The 14761-nt window shown below is 42.3% G+C and overlaps 3 protein-coding genes and 1 long non-coding RNA gene across 4 annotated transcripts; 1 reads left to right on the top strand and 3 right to left on the bottom strand.

Moving 5' to 3' along the window:
• Positions 1 to 211: 211 nt before the first annotated feature.
• Positions 212 to 5209, bottom strand: LOC9266770 (E3 ubiquitin-protein ligase ORTHRUS 2). The gene is made up of 9 exons (XM_015779521.3): positions 4566 to 5209; positions 2732 to 3264; positions 2518 to 2643; positions 2033 to 2132; positions 1813 to 1877; positions 1620 to 1722; positions 1406 to 1544; positions 1095 to 1309; positions 212 to 985 (listed from the first exon to the last, which is right to left on the bottom strand). Exons 1-9 carry the CDS (start codon positions 5031 to 5033, stop codon positions 437 to 439), a joined length of 2298 nt encoding a protein of 765 aa, XP_015635007.1. The 5' UTR covers positions 5034 to 5209; the 3' UTR covers positions 212 to 436.
• Positions 5210 to 8650: 3441 nt separating this feature from the next.
• LOC112938580 (uncharacterized) lies at positions 8651 to 9222 on the top strand. Its single transcript, XR_003241727.2, has 2 exons — positions 8651 to 8811; positions 8912 to 9222. It is a non-coding gene; the product is annotated as an uncharacterized lncRNA (long non-coding RNA).
• A 1390-nt stretch (positions 9223 to 10612) lies between these two features.
• On the bottom strand, positions 10613 to 11333 carry LOC107275323 (pathogenesis-related protein PRB1-3). Its single transcript, XM_015779940.3, has one exon. It carries the CDS (start codon positions 11320 to 11322, stop codon positions 10756 to 10758), a length of 567 nt encoding a protein of 188 aa, XP_015635426.1. The 5' UTR covers positions 11323 to 11333; the 3' UTR covers positions 10613 to 10755.
• Positions 11334 to 13509: 2176 nt separating this feature from the next.
• LOC4335393 (pathogenesis-related protein PRMS) lies at positions 13510 to 14280 on the bottom strand. Its single transcript, XM_015779912.3, has one exon. The coding sequence runs from the start codon at positions 14253 to 14255 to the stop codon at positions 13683 to 13685; it is 573 nt and encodes a 190-aa protein (XP_015635398.1). The 5' UTR covers positions 14256 to 14280; the 3' UTR covers positions 13510 to 13682.
• Positions 14281 to 14761: the final 481 nt, after the last annotated feature.

The following is a 14761-nucleotide window of genomic DNA, read 5'->3' as shown; positions in this document are numbered from 1 at the left end:
ATAGCCTGGACAACTGCCTGCCCAAGCCGGGTGGTAAATCCACCACTGCATTATACCGTGAAAGAAACTGGGAATCAATGCAACAACAATATATATCACCACTATTTCTTCCATTTCACGACCCATGAATCATTTCAGTCCAAGCTAGTTTTTGCAAAGTAAACAGGGCAAGCAAAAAAAAATATAATCAAAGAAAAAGGGATAACAAAAGAGGAAGAATACAAAAAAAACTTCACAAGCAATTTGCATATGTTTCAAGTTTCAATAATGCAGCAGCTTAATGTCTGAACCTGAGGAAGTGAAAGTTGCACCCCCACTATGAGTTCAATTATTCCCAAATTAAATGATATCATCCCAATCTGAATGTCACCAAAGATAATAAGATAATACTACTTCTTAAAAACTTTTAAACATCCCAAGTATGCAAGGAAACACATCATGGAAGAACTTCTTGATCCTGTTTAGGGTTAACCTTCTCAGCTTCTGAAAAGTCTGGAATCATATTCTTGCCATCAACTTCTAACGCATTGGGGTCGGCTCTTTCCACACCAGTGAAAGTGCAATCCTCAATTTGTACTAAATCAGCCACATTCTCAGCAGCTATTCCATCCAATGTTTCAGTTGAAGTCACAACATTCCTGGCATCTGCATCACCTGGTGCAGAGCTTGTCCTAGCCCATTTGCCACCTTTCCCCTTCCCGGCACCGGCGGTACGCTTGTGAGGCTGCTGAACTTCCACCTTGTTTTCAGTATTATCAACATTAGTAACAGAATTCAAATCAACAGATTCAGTTATCATGTCCTCAGGATTGTTGCAACCTCCCTCATCCAGATTACCATCATCTTGGTTCTCCCAAGCAGTGTCATTTTCATCATCAGAATCTACAAGTGCTGCACTGCTGCCTTCTCCACTCACCCTAGCATGATCTTCCTTCTCAGCTTCTTTTTGGAGTGATTCAATAACGTTCATAATGTCACGGTTTACCTTACAACAAAGAATACATCATCTAAGAATGGGAAAGATGACTGAAATCCCTCGCAAAAAAATGACTAAAATCTATACAAAATTAATTTTTGCTACTATTTTACTGTACCTGAGGATTCTGTACGAAATCAGCGATATCACTTGGACAAGAAGGGCACTTTTTAACAATCTTTCGTGCCCGGAGGGTCCGACCACCACGGCTTCTCTCCTCTGTAAGGGAAAGATTATCATATGACCCAAGCAGGCATTTCTTGCAGAAGTTGTGAGCACACGGTGTTGTCACTGGCTCTTCCATCACGTTCCTACATATGGAGCATCTGAATTCTATAATAAAGAAAATATATGACTGAAATCAGTGGAAATGCAATGCCAAGCAGCCACTACTATGAACTGCAATTCATAGACAAAAAAAAAAAAAACCTTTCAACAGCCTTTCTCTCATTGACAAGTTATTTGTATGCCTTGCTGCTCCTTGCATTTTCTTGCCTCTAGGATCTCCAGTTACGACAGCCTTCCTGCTGATGGGTGGAGTAATCATCCACTTCCATCCATCTGTTGCCTATAACAAGAAAAAGGAGATGTCACAATATGTGCAAGCTAATATTTTTTCTGAGAACATAATACAACAACTTACATCAAAATCCCATGCTGGGTTTCCTTTCCTCTCAGTAATATCAATTGCATTTTTCAGCTCTTCGATATCTGGTAATGGCCTTGGATGGTCTCCATGTTCATCACTTCAAGTAAATATAGAAAATTAAATGGAAAAGTAAATAAATAGAATAACAATAGCAATGTATACATGAGATAAGGGATGTATAAGAAACCTAGTCCATGGTGCTGGCTCGTTGTCGCACCGCACAAAGAGATACCTGCACACTTTGAATGTACCCTGAGGCCAAAAAACAAAAACTCCAACAATCATCACTTATATTGATAAGTTGATAAACTATAATTTTGGATACATTCAGTTTTGTAAATCTAAAAAAAAAATCATTGCAGCCTACACAAAAAATATCTGTAATGTTTCATGAAAACTATAAATACCTGAACTCCAGTTTTCCTCCAGCATTTCTCAATCCTATAGATTCCATCATACCTAACACCAGACTCTGGAGCATATGGTGAGCGCTTCTCTTTAAAAGACCTTTTAATAAACAAACAGAACAACATATACAAAAACAAAAATTGGGATTACTTTTTCCAAAGAAATGAAACAAGATTGTTCGTATTAGATGTAGTGGAAACATACTAAACGTAACACTGAAAGCCTTAAAAGACAATAACCTTGTGTGAGTACAGTTATTCGCAACGTATCATAATTACATAACAATAATGGAACAAATAATATCTTGCAACATATAGAGGTCTACATATATTCTCCGTGCATTACCAGAAGAACGTCCTTCTGTGATGGCTTTGATTTTTTGTGATGGTCCCGGAAGCAACCCATAGGAAATAATATAATGATGATTTTACATAAACTAACACTAAATTTGTCATGGATGCACATAGAGAAAAAAAAACATTACCGTACAACTCTCACGGGATAGCCATTTAAGCAGCTAACACGTAATGCAGCATTCAGCTTCTCAAACTTCTGATCAAAAGACTGCTCCTTGCTTGTTCGCTTGTTTCCACTTAGATCCCTTCCTCCACTGCCAAATGTAGAAAATAATGGATTAACTAGTTTTTGATAAACCACAGAAACAAATCGCAATGTAAGGTCAGGTAGTAATATTAAACCTTCCAGTATAGAGGAACCACTCTCCATGATCTTCATCATCTAAATAACCTCCTGAGAGGGCAACTGATTGAGCCCCATGTGTAGATTGGCCGGCAATCCCAGCAATATGAGGGAAATGAGCACCCCACTGTCTACCTTCCATTCTATCTTTCCAATGGTCCCCGACTCGAACACCGCGGTTCCTCCTTGGGTCATGATCTTCAAGAATTGGACCAAAATAGTCTGGTGCAATAGTCACAAATATTTGTCCACTTGAAGCATTTGCCATTCCAGCTCTCTTTGCTCTTTCAGTAGTGAAAGCTCTGTCAGGTTTATCTTCATTTTCTTTATAATGATAAACCGTTGTTTCACCAGTTGTGCTAGCATTGTTTGCAGCCTTGGCCATGCGGATAGCTTGGACTAGTGCCAAGTTAATTCTTAGATCTTGTGCTACTTTTTGTGTAATAGGTGCTCGGCAGATCACACAAGCTCTTTTACCATTTTCAATCCACCTTCGGAAGCATTTCAGGCAGAAGTTGTGGCCACATGGTGTCTGCACAATACATGTAAGCAAAGGAAAATATTATGTGATGACAATTGATGGACATGGATGCTATAATAATGGAATTTGATGTTCAGCAAAGTAAAATATTCTGAAACACAGGTATAAATGGTGTTCAAATTCCTATGTATTCGGTTAATTAGCATTATCTTCATAGGATAATAATGTAGTTACATGAAAAATAACATGAAAATGAACTAGCCAGATAATAATGAGTCTCAGCCGACTAGTCTGTCCATGGAAATATATCCTTTGTAAACAATAAATGAAGCTTCCACAAATTTCAATATTTAAATAAAGGACGGAGATAAAAAGTAACATGAACAAAACCACTTTTTGTGAGATCATTAGTCATTTCACTGTGATAAATTATGGTACCAGACAAATGCATATGCTATGAAACGAGGCGTTCTTGCTAACAAGGAGCAGATTAAAAATTGTCGAGATAATACAAATATCCAAAACACATATGTGCATGGTTGATTCGACTTAGTTGTGCATGGTTCATAGTGGGTGCAAATGGCAATAGGTATTGTATTAGAAAGTTATACTGAATGCAGAACTATTAGCTATGCAAGGCAATAGGAGGCGATCATATGTGACTTTGGCTACGAATATGTGCATGACATTTTTGTAATGTAAATTTTCCAGGTTGAGACAGATCGATGGCAACATAAATTAAGCTCATAGGAGGAGGGCTAGCATATAAGCAACGAGATGCCATGCATGTAATGATCACTGTCCCTATAGAAGAAAACTATACATAGCTCTTTCCTAACTGGAAGATCCTATAGCCTGATAATCAAGAGAGAAAGGTTCTTAACAAGGTGAAAATTATAAAGTTGGCAAGAAACATCGGGAAGGTGGGTGCTGCTGAAGAGAGGACACAACTGTCGAGAAGGAAGAGGAGATACTGGCAAAAGTCAAAGGAGATCAATTGCATCCACAGAGGCATATCTCAGAGCAGTAAAACAGGCTAAATAGATGGAGAAACCAACAATCCAGTAGCTCCCTGTATTTTCATGTATATATCATACTTGATGTAATTTGCAGTAGAAGTACAGCAATTGTAGATCAATTCAAATAAAATCAGAACAACTTAATCATAATTTATTTGTGTGCTAATAGGAGCCTATCTTCAGTGTGATCTGAGATCTAAGTAATGGTACAAACTTACACTTTATGAGCTTACATATTATGACATGTAGTGCCTCATGGAAACATTTCTATATTTTTCTAGGCTGTTCCAAAGCAAAGGTTGACAGGGTTGGCAAAAGAGCAATCATACTTACAGTGACAGGTCGCTCTGGAAGCAGCATACAAAATGAGCAGTTGATGTTCTTGTTCAGCATAGACAAAGGATTGTTGCTCTCACTGTCCTCTACGTTTTCCCCAACAGCTTCAGTTATTGCAGCCCCTGCATCACCGGCATGGCCAAGAAGTTCCTGGCGACGACGAGCCTTCTCTTGGATGGACAGCACCGGATCAGCCTCAATCACACGAATCGCAGCGATGAGGCTGCTCTCCGGACGAACAACATCAGATGGCGGGTAGCTGGCTGTGACATCACCGGAGCAATCTGGACAGACCCAGTGGGCCACATCTGTAAGGGGCGGTATGCTGGAGAGGCAGGGAGTATGCCATGGCGTAGCACAGGTGCTACAACGCAGCTGCTCTACCTCTGTTGTAAGCACCTTGCATAACATGCATACACCATCACTAGAGCAGGGAAGATTTGATGGATTTGATGACGAAGCCATCTGATTACGCGGTTCTCTCCCCCTCTACTCTCCTGAACTTCTCAACTCTCTAGATTTCAAATAGCTAATTTTCAGATGTCAGACTCTCAATATCCCTAGCTTTCTCTCTATCTCTCTCTACTATATAGAACTCTTTGTCGATCTGAAGTGAGAGGAGAAGGGGATGGGGTGGGGAAGAGGTGGGACATGTGAGGTGGGAAAGGGGAGGGGGGGTGGTTTTATGCTTTCAAGAAAGGCAAACATGTTCAACATGCCTCGGATACATCTAATTTATTATGAAAGATTTGGTCATACACCCTCCCTTAATTTATAATTCTTGGACATACCCTCCTATATCATCGATATATGAGTCATATAAGGTCACTGACATATAAGCCAATAGGTTTTATCTTCAATTTTAATATAAAAGAAGGGGGTAAGTGACAAAATTTTGCATTTATTTATTCTTCACTGGGACTAGTTGGCTCTACATTAATTGCCTCTGTTTTTGCTATGCATTAATTGCCTCTATTTTTAAAGATTTTTCATTCATGGTTCACAAATGTGAAATGGTTGGACGATGTGAGAATTAATTGTTTCCTTATATGAATTTATCCTAGCCTATTTTCTAATTATGATATAGTTGGACGATGTGAGTATTAATTGCTTCCTTATATGAATTTATCCTAGTCTATTTTCTAATTATGATATGGTTGGCCGATGTGAGTATTAATTGCTTCCTTATATGAATTTATCCTAGCCTATTTTCTAATTATGATATGGTTGGCCGATGTGAGTATTAATTGCTTCCTTATAAGAATCTAATATAGCCTATTGTCTAATTATGATATGGTTGGACGATGTGAGTATTAATGGCTTCCTTTTATGAATTTATCCTAGCCTGGTTTCTATTTTTTTTGCATTAATAAATTTATTTGCATGTAAATAGCTAAGACTTGAAAAAAATATTTATCATTTCAGCACAATGCAAAATTTCATAAACATTCTAATAAATACTCCATCCACCCAAAAGTCATATTTCTTTTGTCACCAAAATCATGGAGGAATTAACTCATCCTCCACGTAACAAACTAATGAAGTATTTGCAGATAGTTGCTTGGGTTCTAGTCAACAATTTAACTATGCACATGAAAACTACAAATCTGACCATCTCAATTGGAAAAAAAACCAAAAAATAAAATATGCTTAAGAATTTTGGATAGAGGGAGTATGAAGTAGCATCCATATAGCCATCTGCACAAATTATATAATTTTGTCAAATACATTGGTGCCTATTTAAATTTGTTAGTAAGGTTAAATGTAGAATACAACCATACACGGCTATGCAATTTTTATCATGTGTTCACCATGTGTGTTCACTGTGACCTCCTGCCCTTATAGTAAAATTAACAGCAATGTATGTACAGGTAGCGCATGAGTGGAAGAACCTGCCATATGTTTTCATCCATTTCACATCTAATATTTCAGTCACTTCTTATATCCACCCTTGTCAATGATGCCTGGGGCCATAGACCCACATCGAGCCAATTGCTGCACCCCTCTCGCTCTCTCGCCTCCTCTTGCACACCGCAACCTCTAGTAGATATGCAAAGGCCGGCGTATCTATATATGGATGGTCCAAGTTAGAAGTATAAATTGATCAAATATGCATCATAATACATTAATAAAGAAGCTTTTTTTTCTTTTTTCAAAATTTTATTTTCACATATATATATACATATATATGCATTGAGCTAGGATTTTTTTAGGTGGTCCTGGGAGCACGGGGACAATGAGGACCACCCCTAGATCTGCTATGTAGACGTGTACATGAGTTCAATGAACTCATGGCCCTTCCCAGGTGGACTACACCCTAGCCACACTGTTGTTTGCCAATGGCTAGCACAAACGGACAAGCCACCATGCATGTCTTGCTTTGGTTCACCGACAGGCCGGTGGAGCCCACTCGTAGTCAGTTATTACCTACATAGTATAAGAAAACTACTTAGTTTACCACCTTAAAGAGATCAAGATTTCTATATATAGTTGTTCATGCATAACCATTATTTCTATCGACAACTTAATCAGATGTATGTATGTAGTCCTTATTTTCCTAAAACCAGAAAAGCAAAAACCCAGAAATCAGCGGCCGACTCCTGCCGATCAAATTTCGGTCCCATAACTATAGGTGACTGACGTTCAAAGCGGAAGATAACTCGGAGAGTAATTGAGTTATATAAATCAGTCATTCATCCAAATGCCACCATTGCCATCAAACCCAACCAACACAGACATCGCCATAAGGATGCCGCACCAATAGGGAACCTCTAATGAGACGCCTTGTAGCAGGCTACGACATTGGGAATGTCACTATCGATATTTCACATATCACCTCCATGATGGTGTGTGGTGCCTACTAGCGTCACCGATATCTGTGCTTGAGCGACAAATGACAGTGACGGTGGCATATGTCTGGCCGGTTGGCGGCACCACAGAAGCCCAAGCTAGAGGGCTAGCCCTCCACCGCCACATCCATCGTTGCTCCGTGTGCAGCACAGCCGCCTCCATCACTACTGTTGTCGTGTCCTCCAGACCAAGCCCGGCTGGAATTGCTAATATTCCCCCCAAAAAAATTATTTAAATGTTGAATTGCTCATGTTTGGGTCCGTGGTCATCAAAATGTTTTAAACTAGTCATTTATGAAAAATATATTCCACTTAAGCATATTTACGCTTTTGGTTCCCATGAAACATATGTCTTCGTGTGCTAACATTTTCAATTAATATATTAGCATTGTTGGATTGAATCAATGATCTTTAAATATATTTTCTCAAGATATATTCAAGTTATTTCCCTATAACAATTTCCAATTTTCAAACGATTGTTGGTAAGGATTTCTATATTGGACATTCCATTTTTTTCTGTGCAAGGTGGTTTTGGTATGCAAGAGCTTTTTCATCGTAGCAAGTGCTTCATGTGTCATCACAAGGTGACAAATATGGTCAGCTTTTCCAAGGGATGTGTAGCAAACAACAATAATAGCACAAAATTCCCATATACCAATAAAGACCTTTTTGTCTTCATCTCTACCTCTTCTTGTTCTTATGTTTGCAAACCTTTCCTCAAGTAATTGTGCAATATGTTCATATTTTGATATAATGCAAGATGTTAATATTTACAGAGAAAGATATGGAGCAAAGCAATTGATATATGTAAGATGAAACATGTTAAAATTCATTCATGATTAACCTTTCCTACAATTAGGTGATAAGGATACAATTTGTTCCTACGAGCTCTTCCAGGGGGAATGAAAGCTGTTTTAGTTGGGATTTGAAAATGAAAAGGTCGAAAAAGCCCCTTAAATCTTTGAGGCTGTTTCATTATAACCTTGAAGTAGAAAATGCCCCAACAAACAATTAGTGGCCTGGCCCCATGACTGCACTGATGAATATATGCTATAAATGCCAAGCTGGATGTGCATATCTCCAATTTGTAGTGGCCCATGACCTATTTATTAACTGTATCTGTTGTTTCTAGATACAAGAATATATCCATATTAATTATGCACATTAAAGATCATCATATATTCCAAAACTGATCCCGAAAAGAAAAAAATATCAACTTCCAGAGCAAATTAAACCAAAGCCTTGCCATTTCACTATATATGAACTATCCACAAGCCAAGGGACCCAGGTCACCTTGCGCAACATCTCCCATTCTCAACGGTGCGACCAACAGAGTTTCATGAGGATTGGGCATCTGATGCTTATGGCCCTTGCCATCCTGGCGATGAGTTCAGGTAACTTTAATTTGCACCCAACTCCAACACTGATTTGCTGAACAAGCATATCCTTCAAGAGTACTTTTTCACATAAATTTGTTGCATTTTTTGGCCACAGAAGTGCCGGCAAGCAAGTTGGCAGCGGACCAAGCGCAGAACTGCACAACGGTGGTCATATCTCCGGGTACGGCGTGTGATCCGCAGACGTGTGAGGTGGATTGCTACAGAATTTTTCGCAGGCATGGGACCTGTATTAACACTGGGTGTGCTTGCCTATTCTGCCATCCAGGGAAAAGTAACGAAGGAAGAAGCTACCAAATATAGCTTTGATATATATAATGGCTACATTTCTTTCAATGGTTCCATGGTTGCAGATGTAATAATTAAGTGAACAGTGGGAAATAGTTAACTGTCCCTGGTTTAGATTTATGATACTATCTATACATCGCTTATTTCCCCTCTTCACATCGCACAAATTTTAAGATTCGTGCAGCACCCCCCACCCCCCCACCCCCCCCCCCAAAAAAAAACTACCCCATCATCTTCTTGCACCCTCACTACGCGTGTCACCATTCTCCCCCGGATCACCCCACCTCCTCTGCCTTCCAGCCCTAGCATGCCACTGACCCACCACCCTTCTCTTCCTCTTCCCCTAGCTTCACTTTCCTCCGAACAGTAGTAGAGTGCCCCTGCACCTTCTTCCCCGTCCTTAACGATTCGCCCTAACCACTCTAGATCCCACGTCCCCGCCAACACAAGTCCACCGACCTTCTCTCCCACTGTCGAGGCTACTGGTACCACCGCCTTGCCACTCCACCATGGCCACCAGCCCACCATCCCTTACTCTCATCCTCACCTCTTATCCCTCTAAGTCGGGAACACCTCCTACTTCCTCTTCCAAGTTCATTTTTTTGTCGGGCCGGTCAAGATAGACCAACCAAATTTATTTAAGATTGAGGAATATGTACAAAATTTGCCAAGTTCATCACTCGTCGGAGCTCAACAGATAGAGGACGTACAATGAATCTAGAAGCATAATGGAAGGTAGGGAATTCGTGTGATTTGCCCCCTTAAAATGTGTAGAATGATGTATTACCATAACTGTATTTTTAACTCAGCCATCACCGACCATCAGAATTTCATTTTGTTTTGTTTTATTTTCGTGAAAAATGAGTGTTCAATGTGAAAACTGGCCCATGCCAAGTCTGGTCCAGCTGCTCCTTCTACATCATAAGAAAATTTCTGGATTCGCTACAAACCACACAACTACCTTGCATTTGTGCCAAACAAAAGAAAAAAAGGCCAATTTTTTAAAAAATGTATTTTTTTAATTTTGTCAAGATTGTTGTTCCTACTTATTCAAGCAACAGTGATAAGGTGTCTGCAACACCGATCACCAGGTTCTTTTATCGGGCGGAAGGGCATGTGACCTGAGTAGCACCTCAAGGCTCTGAGTTCAAATCTTTATATGAGCGAATTTTATATTGGGTTGTTTGATAGGCTAAGTTCCTAATGTAAAAATGTTATCTGAATTCAAATCTCCATATGAGTAAATTTCAGATTGAGTTGTTTTGAGGGGTTAAGTTTCCAATTTAAAAAGGCTCACATGCATCCGATTGGATGTAGAGGCCAGGTAAAATATAACCTTGTAAAAAAAGTTCATTTATCCGTGTTTGGGTCGGACTTGGGAGAGAGTAGAGTTGTTCGGCAAGATTATGGGAAATGGAGAGGTCGAACAAATCTAGCTCCGATGACAATACATATTTGAATCCTCATCGCAGCTGCCATCATTAAATCTCCATATTTAATTATCTTAGAGTATCCCTTTAATTTTCTTTGGAGCATGTTTCATATATTTCTCCAAACATTTGTTCCAAAAACTCAATCACTCACCAGAACCATCGATCGTATGTACTACATTTCATTGCGTGTCGTGTGTCGCAGAAACAGATGAGATCATTGTCAATATGGCCGCTGGCCGACGATGTTGCCCGGCGGGTAGTAGTCGCAGACGGCGACGGTGTCGACGCCGTTGCGGCAGGTGCGGCGCGCGCAGCCGAGCTGCGTCGTGGCGCGCCACACCACCTGCGTGTACGCGCCGCAGGTCCGGCCGGGCGGCGCCGCGCACCGGCCGGCGTCGCGGTCGTACCACCGCCGGCCGTCCGCCCAGAACGCCGCCACCTCCGCGCCGGTGTGGCGCCGGCCGTACGCCTTGAACAGGTTCCGGCCGTAGACGGCGGCGCCGTCGCCGGTGCCCCGCGCCGCGGTGGGCGGCGGCGGCCGCAGGCTGCATTCCGTCCGGAGCTCGCCGGCGTACCGCGCCGCATCCAGCTGCAGCGTCCCGTTCCACGACAGCGGCGGCACGCCCACCGCCGCGCGTGCCTCGTTGTGCACCCGCAGGAACTGCACCGGCGTCGGCTCGACGGGGGTCTGCACGGCGGAGACGGAGATGGATGCCGCCGCCACCGGCGATGCGGAGGCCCGCGGGAGGCACAGGACGGCGACGAGACAGCAGTAGAGTGGAGACATGGTGGTTTCGGGGTGAAGTTGTGGTGAACTCGCGATTGTATATATATAGCGGGGGTTCTTATTAATTAATGGCTGCCGTTTTGTGAGTCCTTTGGCTTTTAATTTGTACTTTTAACTCATGGTTTTTTACTAGGGGAGTTATGCTACACCGACTGTGAAAGTGTGAATAGCTTTCATATGCAATGGTTGACGGTCTTGCAGTTATTATATTTTGAATGTTGCATCTCTCTGGAACATCTTATGAAGCAAATTGAAACAATTTTTTATAAGTGATAAAGCATCAATTAATTATTTTCATTAAAATATAGTTATGTTAGATCTTGTTGTAAAGATTTAATTAAAAAAATACAACTATGCAATCATATTGCATTATTTGTATATGGGATTAATAATTTAAGAGAAAAAATAATTTAAACATGTTAAGAAAAGCTAGATATGCATCGATAGGGGAAAGTGAGGGTAGTATTGGATATTGCATGTAGCTGAGATGTAGGCATAGGAAGCAAGTAGCTGGCATGCAGCATTCATGCAATGAATGTGTAGAGGGGAGCGCACAGGAGGGGGACCCGATTTTTCTCTCAAAAATCCGACGCCCGATTCGTAGTTGCCTCGCAAAGATATAGTAATAAAAGAGGAGAAAATAAAATTAATGTCGGGACCTAGGGATGGAATTCCGGAATATCCGAAGAGTTTAGGCACGATGATTCGCTAGTACACGTATCACAACCTTATTATCACATCCACACAACATACACATACGTAGAAGCAATAAGATTTTCATAACTTATTAAGCACATGTGGCCGACCGACCAAATAAAAGATATAAAATGCAGTGAAATATTTTTTTTCCTTTAATTGATTTCCTCCGTAATTTCCTAATTCCTCCCATGCATTTAATATAAACAAGCATATAGAAGCAAGAAACTGAATCGATGTATTGCAGCACTAGGCAGCGAGCAAAAAGGTAACAAAGCAATGTACTATCATCATACAAGCAAGCTTGATACTCTGATAAAAGCAGAATCAGGATGGATCAGGAAAAGCCAGGGCCGGCCCTGGGGCTATGTAGCCGAGGCGATCGCTGGGGGCCCATGATGGTGGGGGGCCAACACCTAATACTAGTAGTCTAGTATCTGCCTATGGCCTACCTAGAAGCAGAAATGCCCGAGAGACGAGAGGAGTTGCAGCGTCATAGGCAACTCGACAAACGACATCGCATTGCACAGGGCACAACCGTACAGGCGCACAGAAGTGCAGATCCGATAAAACAGCCCTCACCTAGATGTGGAGACGTTGCCTTTGCTTTAGTGCAGGTGGAGGAGGCGTAGCGGAAGAGTAGGTAGAGTGCGTATCTACCAAGCACCCATGGCGGCACTGCTAGATATGGCGGGTAATATAATGCTAGCACTGGTCATTTCCAGTGGATTAAACTCGAGGAATTAGAACTATGAAGTACTTGAGACTATCTATTATTATGGTTAAATGATTTTTCGTAAGTGATGTCTGAAACACCCATCTGTAAAAAAGTTCTCAAAAGTGAATGTCTTCAATAACCACCTACGAAAACTCTTTTCATAGGTAGATGTGTCAGAGCGTCACCTGTATAAATCGGTGGGCCCCGGTTTGTTTTTAAATAGTTCAAAATATTTAAACTAGCGGACTAGTTGTCCGTAAAAAAGAATTTTGCAGACGGTTATCTGTAGAAGCCGTCCACAATAATAATTTCCAAAGTTTTGAAAATTTTATCTGAGATGTTGTCGCTGTTGTTATCCTCCTAACTAGTTTTCATGCTCTGCAGATGGAGTGGTGAAACCCTGTATGGCTAGAGTGAATGGGGAGGAGGTCATGAGGCGCAGTAAGTGAGAGCACAAGTGGGTGGCGATAAAACTCCCATTGTCCTCAGTCCCCTATTTATTAGAATAAAAATATGTGGCATGGGAGATAGAGAGGCGAGCCATGGTAGTGGAGGACGTGATCGGCGTATAGCGGTTCATCTTCCGAGGAGGAAGTGACCAGCATGGCAGCGTCCACGCAAAAACCGATTGTTTTGAATGTCGTTGAGAACATTAAGTAGTGGCGTGAGGAATACGAACCGTAACAATCATTTCATTAAAAACGTCCACGCTTGTACTGTGCTTTAATAATATATAAAAAAACAGGGAGTAGAGTTCTTCAACAATTAGAACGTGCTTCTCAGTTTTTTGACGGCTTTATATGTAGTATTAATTTGTCAAACATTTGTTCCAATGCAAGAACAAAAACGTTCTTGAAAGTTGATCACGCACGTGTTATTACACCACAACATTTTATGAGCTCGCACGTGCATGTGCTACATATATATACCGCGGCATATATATGCGTTAGTAAGGGCGCTGGCCGGCGATGTTGCCCGGCGGGTAGTACTCGCAGACGGCGACGGTGTCCAACACGAGAGGGCACGTGTCGCCCAGGCAGCGGCACAACCAGCGCGCGCACCCGATCTGCGTCGTGGCGCGCCACACCATCTGCGTGTACTCGCCGCAGCACCGCCCCGGCGGCGCCGCGCACGAGTCGCCGTCGCGGTCGTACCACCGCGCGCCCTCCGCCCAGTGCGCCGACGCGTCCGCGCCCGCGCGCACCCGCGGGCCGCTCCCCCTGTACAGGTTCCGCCCGTACAAGCCGTCGGTGCCCCACGCCCACACCGGCCGCGCCTCGCAGCTCGCCCGGAGCTCGCCGGCGTACCGCTGCGCGTCCAGCGCGATCGTCGCGTTCCACGCCAGCGGCGGCACGCCCACCGCCGCGCGGGCCTCGTTGTGAGCCCGCAGGAACTGCTCCGCCGGCAACAAACTGTTGGCCGGAGGCTCCGCGGCGGCGGACACCGAGATGGACGCCGCGGCCGGCGACGCCGACGCCAGCGACAGGACGGCGGCGAGGCAGCAGTAGAAGGGAGACATGGTGTGTTGGTTGATTAATTTGTTTGTGGAGAAGTTGTGGTGAACTCGGGGTTATTATATACTGCGGTGATTGATTAATTAATTGCTGCTGTTAATTTTGTGGGGGTTTGGCTTTTGAATTTTACTTTGTATAGTTAACTCATGGGATTTATTACCGGGGTTATGCAAGGGGGAGTGTTAATTTCGATTGATTAATGACTGTTAATAAGTTGTTTATTACTTGGATTGATCGCTCGTGGTTACGAGCAAACTAGACTCGAAAGTCGAAACTGTTGAGACGAACAAGTTCGTAATGACAATAATGCGGACATTCTTAATAGGATTTCAGCGCCATCTCTAAAAACGGCATATTCTTTTCTTTATGTTATATTTCTCGTAAATGGTGGAAGTATTGTTTCACGATTTCTCCGATTATTAGGGGATTTTACGAAAAAAACATGTGTGCGTGTCCTACATGCATGCCCTCACCGCCCATATCCAGTTGACAGAACCGGACACGAGGGGAT

The sequence above is a fragment of the Oryza sativa genome, chromosome 4 (assembly GCF_034140825.1).
Source record: "Oryza sativa Japonica Group chromosome 4, ASM3414082v1".
Classification (NCBI taxonomy): domain Eukaryota; kingdom Viridiplantae; phylum Streptophyta; class Magnoliopsida; order Poales; family Poaceae; genus Oryza; species Oryza sativa.
This window is presented reverse-complemented; position numbering and strand designations above follow the sequence as displayed.